The sequence below is a fragment of the Piliocolobus tephrosceles genome, chromosome 11, assembly GCF_002776525.5.
Source record: "Piliocolobus tephrosceles isolate RC106 chromosome 11, ASM277652v3, whole genome shotgun sequence".
NCBI classification, from domain to species: domain Eukaryota; kingdom Metazoa; phylum Chordata; class Mammalia; order Primates; family Cercopithecidae; genus Piliocolobus; species Piliocolobus tephrosceles.
The window spans coordinates 108,010,008-108,020,486 of NC_045444.1; the positions used below are offsets into that span (position 1 = coordinate 108,010,008).

Here is a 10,479-nt window from a genome sequence, read left to right on the forward strand (position 1 = left end):
TCCTTCCTTCCTTCCTTCCTTCCTTCCTTCCTTCCTTCCTTCCTTCCTTCCTCCCTCCCTCCCTCCTTCCCTCCCTGTGTTCCTTCCTTCCTTCTTTTTTGACAGTCTTGCTGTATCGCCCAGGCTGGAGTGAAGTGGTGAGATCTTGGTTCACTACAACCTCCACCTTCCAAGTTCAAACGATTCTCCTGGCTCAGCCTCCGGAGTAGCTGGGACTGAAAGCTCACGCCACCACACCCAGCTAATTTTTTTTTTTTTTTTTTTTTCCAGTAGAGATAGGGTTTTACCAGATTGGTCAGGCTGGTCTTAAACTCCTGACCTCGTGATCCACCTGCCTCGGCCTCCCAAAGTGTTGGGATTACAGGCGTGAGCCACTGCGTCCAGCCACTACTTTTTTTTTTTTTTTTTTTCATGTTTCTTGAATGTCTGGCTTAATAGAGGACAACCAGATTCTTTCACAGTAGTCTCATCATTCCCATGACTTGGCTTTCTGAGGTTTTGCCTACCAACGGTACAGTATAGTAAGATATTTTTGAGACAGGGATAGAAAAAACGATAGAGGCTATATGCACATAATTTTTATTAAAATATATTGTTATAATTGTTCTATTCTATTATTGTTGTTGGCATTCTCTTACTGTGCTTAATTTATAGCTTAAACTTTAGCATAGGTACATATGTATAGGAAAAAACATAGTGTATAAGGGTTTGGTACTATTTGAGCTTTCAGCATCTATTGAGGGTCTTGGAAATATCCCCCAAAGTTGAAGGGGATCACTATATTTGCTTCTGTATTCAACTTAACAACATTATCATACATCAGTTAGCTTCTAGAAAACTCCACTGTTCACTCACGAGAGAATTAGAAAAAAAGGCAAATAACACCTTAGTGTTATTAAGAAAGTTTTGACCTTGCAGAACACATGAAAGGGTCTTGGGGAACATAGATGGACCACATTGAGAACCACAGTCACTTGGGGCACAGAGGATTAGACAAGAGCAGCCATTTGGTACCATCCCTTCACTCTTCCCTGTATTTGTCACCATTGTCGCCTCAAAAGATCAAAACCAAACAAACAAACTCTCTACTCTGGAACCTAAATGAAATGGTTTATTTGTTGGATTGATCAAACAGCCCATATTGTTACCATATTTCTATCTAACAACAATAAGAATAAGAGTAACAATTTTCACTTTCTTAGCATTTTAATGATTCTAAGCACTGTGCCAGGCCCTTCATACATTCATGCACATATATGTGTCATATAAATAATATACTATTGCCACCAATTTGCAAATATGAACTTGAGGTTAGGGAAGCTAAGTTAGCGTCTACAATTGCACATCTGATTAAGTGGCTCAACTCCAAAGGCAGTTACTGGCCATTTTGTGCTAACTGTATGTTTACTTCACGTGCTGCAGAGAATTTTGAAGGTTTAGATGTAAAGAAGATTCATAAACATGACTTAAAAAGGACCAAATTGTGTAGAAATCATGAACAAGGACCTCATTAATACATTAGTCGCATGCAAAGATTTTAATATATCATGTTGACTCCATGAAACCTAACTCCACCAAATATTTGTTATATGTGAAACAGGCCGCTATTTCTTATACATTCAGTCATTCATACATTCATTCAATGGACATTTAATGAAACACCATATGTTCCATACTCATCACTGATGTTACTACTCTGGTTACGCCTAATGCTCCCCCCGCTGACATTCTCATAAGGAAGTTCTCCTCAATTCATATGTCCAAGATAAAGGCAGAAAAAATAACAAAGCAAGGTTAATCATTCAATGTTTTAACAAAAACATACATATATGATTACAAATTAAAGTGTTAGTTTAAAAATATTACCAGGAAATACTGAAACAACCTAGATATCTACCAATAAGGAAAAGATCAAATAAAGCATGGCATACTTATACTACAGAATATTAATCTTCAATGAAGGAGAATTAAGAAAAGCTATATTCTCTAATATACAGTGATATCTATGACAGTCAAGCATCATTAAAACAGGATGACAATTACAAGGATGATTCCATCTATTATTTTAAAAATACATGTATATGGCTATATTTGAGTTGCCTGCCAAATTGTGAAAAATGGTAACTTGTAAAATGTAAGCTTTTGAAAATTGTGTGTGTGTATGTATGGTGGGTGTGGGTGTGGGTGTGTGTGTGTGTGTGTGGGCAAGGAGTGGAAGACTTACAATTTTTACTTTATGTAATTCTATACGAAAAGTTTATCTGACAAGCATTCAGTCCTTTGCCAATGTTAAATTTGCCAATTATCCTTCCCCCTCTATTAAGTAGTAAAGTTCAGTTATGTGAAAGTCAAACTTATATTATGACCACCTCTGCTTTGCACAGCAGTGACTGAAAAACCACTTAATAAGGCTTTTTCTTAGAGGCTCAAATCTTAATAGAATAATTATGTCTTAATTCATTTCTGAAAGATACAAAGAAGCTCAGTTAGACTAAAATAAGTCATCAACTCTTGAATACCATATTCAAAAATCCCTAACTGAGATAATTCCTATGCAATGCTTTGGTGAACCCCAAATAGAGACTATTGCGTGATTCACACTCACAAAGGCAGCCTGGTCACACAAAGAGGAAAAAAAAAGCATAACAGAAAAAGGACAATAATTAAATGCTGCTCTTCTTATAGATAAAGAATTACATTTTTCAAAGATCACAGCCATGCTTCAAAGACAGAGATAAAAGCAGCCATGTGATTCAAGCAATTGATTCTTAATGACATGATTCAAAGGTAGAGGAAAAATTTCAACAGTGCAAAGGATATGAAGCAGCATCTCTGTGAACTAGATTTCAAATACTTCCTTTCCATTACTTCTTTCTCCTAAGCTCCTTCTATAGCATATTTGAGAAAAAAAAAAAGTAATCAATTTTTTGACATAGCTCTCTTCCTCTTTTCAGAGCACAAGTCTGTTTATTTTAAAACCATTAGAACATTTCTATCTTGTTCTTTCTTTTAAAAGCTTTTAATATGATACCTTTAGTTGATATGAACACATTTTAATATTGATGACTTCAATATACAACAAAATTGTATACTTCAGCAAGGCTTGATTCTTACCTAGCTTAATTTTGTCCCAGTTGTAATTATTTGGCCTTAAGAGTGACTCCAAAAGAATATTTTCTTTTTATTGGTATTATTTTTACAGGTATGCTCTGAAAAGTGCTGATTAATATTTCCCAAAGAGAAAATCTGGAGCTGTCCTTTCATTTTTCAGCTTTTTAATTAGGCAAAAAATAAGCTAATAGAGAATCTTTTTGGCCGGGTGTGGCAGCTCACACCTTGTAATCCCAGCACTTTGAGACGCTGAGGTAGGAGGATGACTTGAGGCCAGGAGTTCAAGACCAGCCTAGGAAACATAGTGAGACCTCATCTCTTATATTAAAAAACAAATAATAAAAATAAATTTTAAAAATTTAATAGAATATTTTCCTCTCTTCCTTCTGCTTAATATTTCTAAAGTAATGAAAACAGTCCTGTAAAACCTCTGGAACACTTCTTCATTAGGGGTGTGTCTGTCCGGAAGGAGATGTCTGAAGCGGATTTTGTTTCCTTTTTCCAACAGTCTGATGTGGCCTGGAAGCAGGACTAACTAGAATAATTATATTATCCTCTGCATCCAATCACTAGGCAAGTTCAAAGGGCTGCTAACTCCTGGGATACATTCTCCTTGAGAAGATGGGTAAGGAGCTCACACACATTGTTGTTCTACTGAGACCAAGCCAAATCATTTCAGAAAATGTTTTTCAAGAGAAGAATGAACTTGCAGCTGCTTCAGAGGGCAAACCCACCATCCCCCTGCCCTCATCCTTCCTCTCCATTAGCATGTACTGCTGGGGGTAGGAACTGCAAGAGGAAGTGTAGTTCTGTCCCCAAGGTCCTTTGAGGATTCCAGTGGATGATCAGGGTTAGAGTCAAACAACAGCACACCCCAGGCCCCCGCCCGCCCTGCCCATTTTTGCCCAAGGATCCTTTGTCAAACATTTAAGATCTTAATCAATCTTCGCTCTGACCTCCCAGACCCCAAGGAAGATGGATGAGGAAGTAGGTGACCTTTCACCTGTTCTTCTATTTGTCCTGCCACAGTAGAACCACTGAAAAGACAATTGGGGAGGAACCTGCTGCCAGAGTTCTGAAGACTTGGCCAGTTTTCCTTTATATTCCTTCTTAAGTTTTCTTTACACCCTCTTTCTTGTCCTACCCACAAGTCACTTTTCTCTTGTTCAAAGGAAAGTTCTCTTTCCTACCAACAAGGAAAAAAAAATGACATCCTCCAAAAAAATATTTGCAATACGAAGTGTGAAAATGTATATTATTATTTGTCAGGGCAAAGGAGGGAGATGCTTCCTATCTTTAGCCTTGATGTCAAGGAGTGGTCAGGGATTTTCCTTTTACTATTTCAACTCAACACTCTTAAAAGTCAACAGCTATGACCTTGGGAAGAGCACAATGACAACAGAAATGCTAGTATCAAGTTGTTGCATGATCTATGAGGTGACTTTTACCAATCTTACAACCCCAAGTCCTCATCACAAGTCTGTAAACTAAACATAACTATTATCATCCCATTTTATGGATGAACAAACCAAGGTTCACAGGGCTTAAGAAACATGCTCAAGGTCATCTAGCTAAGTGACCAAATTCATACATCTTTCCTTGTCTCCATATTCTTTCCATTGTGCCTGAGTGCTACTCTTGATGCCTGTCACGATATCAAGGATAGAACCAACCATTTTTATTACTCCCAAGACTTTTTGTGTCTCAAGTCATCTTTTAAAAGTCCCACTCAAGCTTGGAATCCTTTGTCATTCAAGTTTTTTCTTACCTAACTTCATCAGAAATTTTCACATGGCAATAATAGAAACAAACAACCAAAGTGCAAGGTCTTGTGCAAAAAGTGTCTTGAAAGAGTTAATCATTTTATTAACAGGGAAAAAAAAAATCAAAATAACAAAAACAAAAATAAAAGCAAAACAAAAACAAACTTGGTCGACACACCTGAAAACACTGAAGTTTCTAAAAAATGACTCAATCCACCTTCTTCTTCTGTTAAATACCTGGCCTCATGTTAGGAACAGCTTGCTCGGAAGTGGACTAGATTTGAAACCCTGAATTCTTCCCCTTCGAGGAACCACGTGATTAACTGGATCCCCAAGACTATTTCCATAAAGCAAACCAGAAAAATGTTCAATTGCCTTTATATTCACTTTCCCCACCATCTTTTTCTCTTTTCTTTCTAATTTTGGTTGTAAAAATGTCAAGAAGTTTCACAGTGTAGCAATGTATGAGTTACTGGCCTCTGTGACAACTGAAAATCAATGACATTAGATATACAAAGATGTGCTAACCCTGAGAGTGACTATTTTAGCAGGAAATGGAAGCCAGTGTTGTTTTACTTAAAGTATATATAAGAATCTTGACATGTGAAGATGTGCAGGTCCTGTCTTACAAAACGGAAAAGGCAGAATAATTTACTCTCAAATGTGATGGCATGTCATTGCCCTGCTCATTTCACTGTTGCTGCTATGATCATAGTAATTTAGGTGCCAGCAACAATGCACTCACATATTTTCTTATATTAATACCGGAATATACTTTGGGGTATCAATTCGGTACAGCTTATCTAGCAGTTGCTAAGTTGAGAGCAAACAAAAAATCGAGGCATTAATCTTTATTTTAAAAATCCTTGAATTCCAACTTGTAAACTTTTAAATTTACATATTTTCCTTTTTTAAAAAAATTTTTAACTCTGAATCAACGGAAAAGACAGCCACTCTTTATTCTATTTACAACAAAATGAAAGAACATTGACTGTTAGTTACTCCTAGAAATACTATAGCTAAGCAGGAATGCCACTTCAGAAAAGTGTAAACTATGAAAGGAGTAATACGTAACTTTATGATACCAAATCACCAAAAACGCAATTTTCTTCAGATTATAACTGGATTTTCAGTCAATCAAGTCAATTACCCCATAGTTAATCCCACCCTGTCATTAAGATGGTTGAAATGCCAGACAAATTGTTTGGCAGTCAGTTATTTCAGGCTGTTTAATCACCAAATCAGATGAACCATGTGGCAATGCCATCTACAGCTCAACAATTACCCAGAGAAAAGATAAATCTGATTGTTTCATAGATGAGACCAGAATTACATTCTAACTATTTAGTAGTAACCATAACAGGATTGGCAGCCGCAGACTATTGATAACTACTATTATAAAAACAAATACCAAGCAAGACAAAAACCTGGAATAAAAGGCATTCTTAAGTCTTATTAAATACATGACAAACAATCAGTATAAATAGGAATTACTCTCATCTCTTACTCAGATACAAAGCTTCTGTAAAGCAAGGGACTTTATACACTCCCCAGTATTCTGTCAGGAAGGGGTAATAAGGCAAGAATAAATTGCATACACTGAAACTTAGGTGAGAAAAAAAAAATTCACTTAGTAATACGGTAAGTAGTAATTAACATGATAAAAATACATAGATTTCTTCAAAAACTCAATAACTGAAATCAATAGCAAATTGTGACCCAATTTGCTATTGCTTCTGACCACGGATCAAATAAGAAGACTCTTGCTTGCTTTATTATCACCTCCTAAGAGAAATAAAGAGGTCTTCCATCAAGATTGATTTCAGTTAGAGAACCCATCAGTGGGTGCTCAGGGAACAGAATGTACTTGAAGCAATGCCTCTACTTTGTTGGGTCACATCTCCACCCGTCCACAAGGCAGAAAGAAAAAATGGACTTTCTTCACTCGATTTTAATCAGTGGGCGGGAACTGGAACAACTTAATCCTAATTTCACATTTAGATCATTCACACACATATGCAGAAGATGGGAGATATTTACAATCTTTGTCATTTTACCAAGTCCACAGACAGGAAAACTATGGCTCAAAAATGTGTCCGCCCTCCTTAAGTAGGGATCAATCAAGGCTGTTTCTTCAGCTTGTTCATTTACATTTCAGAGGGCGCATCAAGCCAGTTCAGATCTAAGTGCCTGTTAGCAAATGTGTTTGGCTTTCTGCTGATTACACCAGCATCATTTATTTTGTCAGTATTAGAAACGTCTTAGTTTTGCCACCTGGAGCTATAGCACTTACTCATTAGACCCCTATGTCCCACCACATCCCACAGGGGCTGCTAATTACTGGCTTTACTCCATTTAGTCTCATCTCTGATTTAATTACTTGCACTAAGCCCCAGTGAAAAAACTACAATATGGACCCTCTTACCTTGGCATTCTCCGCTCCGCTCCTCATGCCCAGCGTTGCATAGACAGTTGCCAATGGGTACCAGCCATTCACCATCTGCCCCACAGTACATTTTTGGCACATCCTTCTCTTCTGAGTTGTTGACACAGGAGCCTCGAACTTCCACCAGGGAAGATGTATCAGCCCCTGTGATGGTGTCGGGAAACTGGGCCAGATTGCGGACTGTGAGTGGACACTTTTTATAGAACACACGGACTGATACCAGGGCGATGCAGGCCCCCACATCCTGAAAAGCCAGGTAAAACCCCTTTTTGCTTAATGGCCCTACATCCCGGATCTCGGTGTTCAGCTTCATGATTCTGTCACCAATGTCCACTTGGGTGAAGCTCTCATCAGCAGCAATGGTGTCAATTTTGACAAACTGGTTCTCTCTGATGAAACGCTCTTTGTCGTTGTCTGATTCATAGTAGTACAGGTTAAACGTCTCCTTGCAAGTCCCCATGACGCCCGGAAGACTATTGCAGTCCCTCAAGGTGAATTTAATCTCAATATATACTCTCTGAGCCCCTTCTCGGGTGATCCAATCAGTTCGTAGCCAGTTATTCTGGCTGGGTTCCATCACATTGCACACTTGGTAGGTTCGGATTGGCGTATTTTTTTCATCCATGATACTCACTTCCTCCCACTGCAAAGATCCAAAGCAGATGTATCAACTACAAAGTTTCATCATGCAGTGATTTGTCAATCCCATTTTATTCTCATAGGACACCTGATTATTTTCCTTTCAATAATGAAGCAAACTACTGAGCACCAATCATCACTAATAAAGGATCTTATGGGAGATAAGATAATATTTTATTGAGGAAGTGTTTTTTGTTTGTTTTTTTAATTGTTTCAATCTTTTGCCTGAAATCCAGAGGCAATGGTGGATTTACTGCTTGTGAGTTCTCAGCGGTTCCTTGTGGTGGTCCAACAACCTCAAATTCACCTATTACAACAGCTACAATTTCAAGTGGCAACAGTTCAAATTTACTCATAAATGAAAAACTAGTATGTGTATTGTTTCAACCACTGAGCAGAGACCTGCAAATTAAGGGCAGGAAGAGTAGAGCTTGCCAAAGGAAGACAATTATCAGTTAATTAGTAGTGCTCCTGTCAGAACTTTGCGCTCTAATACCTTAAAAAAAAAAAAAAAAAAAAAAAAAAGGCAATTGATTTTTTTGGCACCCTCGCTACTCTTTAAAGGGGAAAAGAAAATCCCACCATTCTGGTTTCAGTAATCCTAGGAAGACAGGGAGTAAATTTTATGGCTGGATTTCTCAAATATGCTATCATTTATAATAGTAGACAACTTTTCAAGAGTGTGTATTCAATGAAAAAATGTGTACATGTTCTCATTTTTAAAACATAGACAAATAACAAAACTAGAAAAGACATGCTTTGCTTCTAACTCTTCCATGAACATTAAAAATAAAATAGCAAGTGGTATTTACGACTGAAGGCCCAAGAAAATGAAAGGCGATAGTACCATTTTCTTTGCATTCTACTTCCTAACACAAAGAATCTAATGGTAGGACAACTTGAATTCAGCAGAATTCACTGTAACTAAAGTAATCCTTTCACTGTCATTATAGCTTTTAAAAATAAGCCTAAAAGCAGCAAAACTTTTGGGGATCCTACTAGACTGCTAGGCAGCCTCAAATTTTTCATTAACATCTACAGTAATGCATTGATATAGATCTGTTATAAATCAGCTGAAGTATCTAACAAACGTATGAATATAATTAGAAGGAACAAAAGATAGTTTTTTAAAAAATTGTATTCTGTGATAGCTCTACTTAAAGCTCCATGCAGTCCAATGAAGTACATAGAATCATTAATGCATCTTTTAACGGGTTTCCCAACTACGCACTGGAAAATGCTTAATGGATGGAAATGTTACTCTGTGAAGGACCATAAGCCATAAAATTCTGTATCCTTTTCATTTGCTACCATTATAAAAGTTGAAAGTAGGAGGGGTAAGTGCCCTGTGGTGATGAAAATTTCTTTTTATCCAGTAAGCAATAAAATCACCAGTAATTTACTTATTTTAGGAAATTCATGTAAATCCAAAAATAGATTCCCATCTTCAAAAAAACCTACTCAGCATGCTTCTCTTCTCAGAACAATGGGAACATGGAAAAACACATTTATCAATGAAGGCACATAGACTATCTCTACAGAGTTCATGCAGGATAATTCAGGTCTAATATGAACTTTTCAGTCTGAACTTAATTGTCTAACCACATTGATCAATTCACCGGAATAGTGACAAATCCTCCCTTAGTTTTATATTTCACAGTCAGTGTCAGCAACTCAATGTACTCTCGTAAGTGAATATTACCAAGAAAGTAGCTTTTTGCTACGATGTTATCAGGAGCCATCACTTTCCCTGATTCTCATGTCTTGCTTAGTTGTTCTTATAGACAAACAATGGATTGTCTCTGATTCTAATTTATATTTTCCTGGGTGATATTGTCAAATAAAGTTTGCTTTTTACTTTTTAAACATAACAACAACAAGAAATAAATGTCATTATCAGACCAAATCACTATCTCAAGTTAACAGTGAATAAAGACATTAAATGTCCTAACTGCAGGCAGAGATTTTAGAATGATCAAGACTCCATATGCTTTTACTCTCAGCTAGAAAGAACTTTCTAAAGACAATCAACCATTCCTCACTGATAGATATCCAATTCATCCCTTTGCTCTATGCCTGAAAAAGTCCTCATCAATTATAAAATCTAGAGATTAATTAAACTTTATAACTTGACACGATTTCTCAATGGCTACTATGTATTTTGCAACGACTAATTCTTTTATATACAAATAAAATTTCATTTATCTTACAATAATGCTTAAAATGTTACATGCCTAATATTTAAGAAAAAGAAAAAACCTGCCTGTATCCAGCCCATTAAAAGTACTGGGTTGTATACGATCAGCTCTGCATAGTTTTAAATAAACTTGAAGACAACCAAAATAAGTTTTGTAGAAAAAGTGACCAGGTGCTCTTTCAGTGGCGGCGGCGGCGGCGGAGGAGGAGGAGGAGGAGGAGGAGGAGGAGGAGGAGAAGAAAAAGAAGAAGAAGAAGAAGAAGAAGAAGAAGAAGAAAGAAGAAGAAGAAGAAGAAGAAGAAGAAGAAGAAGAAGAAGAAGAA

At 36.9% G+C, this 10,479-nt stretch overlaps 1 protein-coding gene across 3 annotated transcripts in view; it reads right to left on the minus strand.

Moving 5' to 3' along the window:
• Window positions 1-10,479, minus strand: part of EPHA4 (EPH receptor A4) — a 150,496-nt gene that overhangs the window by 132,650 nt on the left and 7,367 nt on the right. For all 3 annotated transcript variants that reach the window (XM_023222140.1, XM_023222149.1, XM_023222157.1), the window contains one exon: window positions 7,300-7,963. In XM_023222140.1, the coding sequence (XP_023077908.1) occupies window positions 7,300-7,963 (664 nt within the window). The remainder of the gene's footprint in view (window positions 1-7,299; window positions 7,964-10,479) is intronic.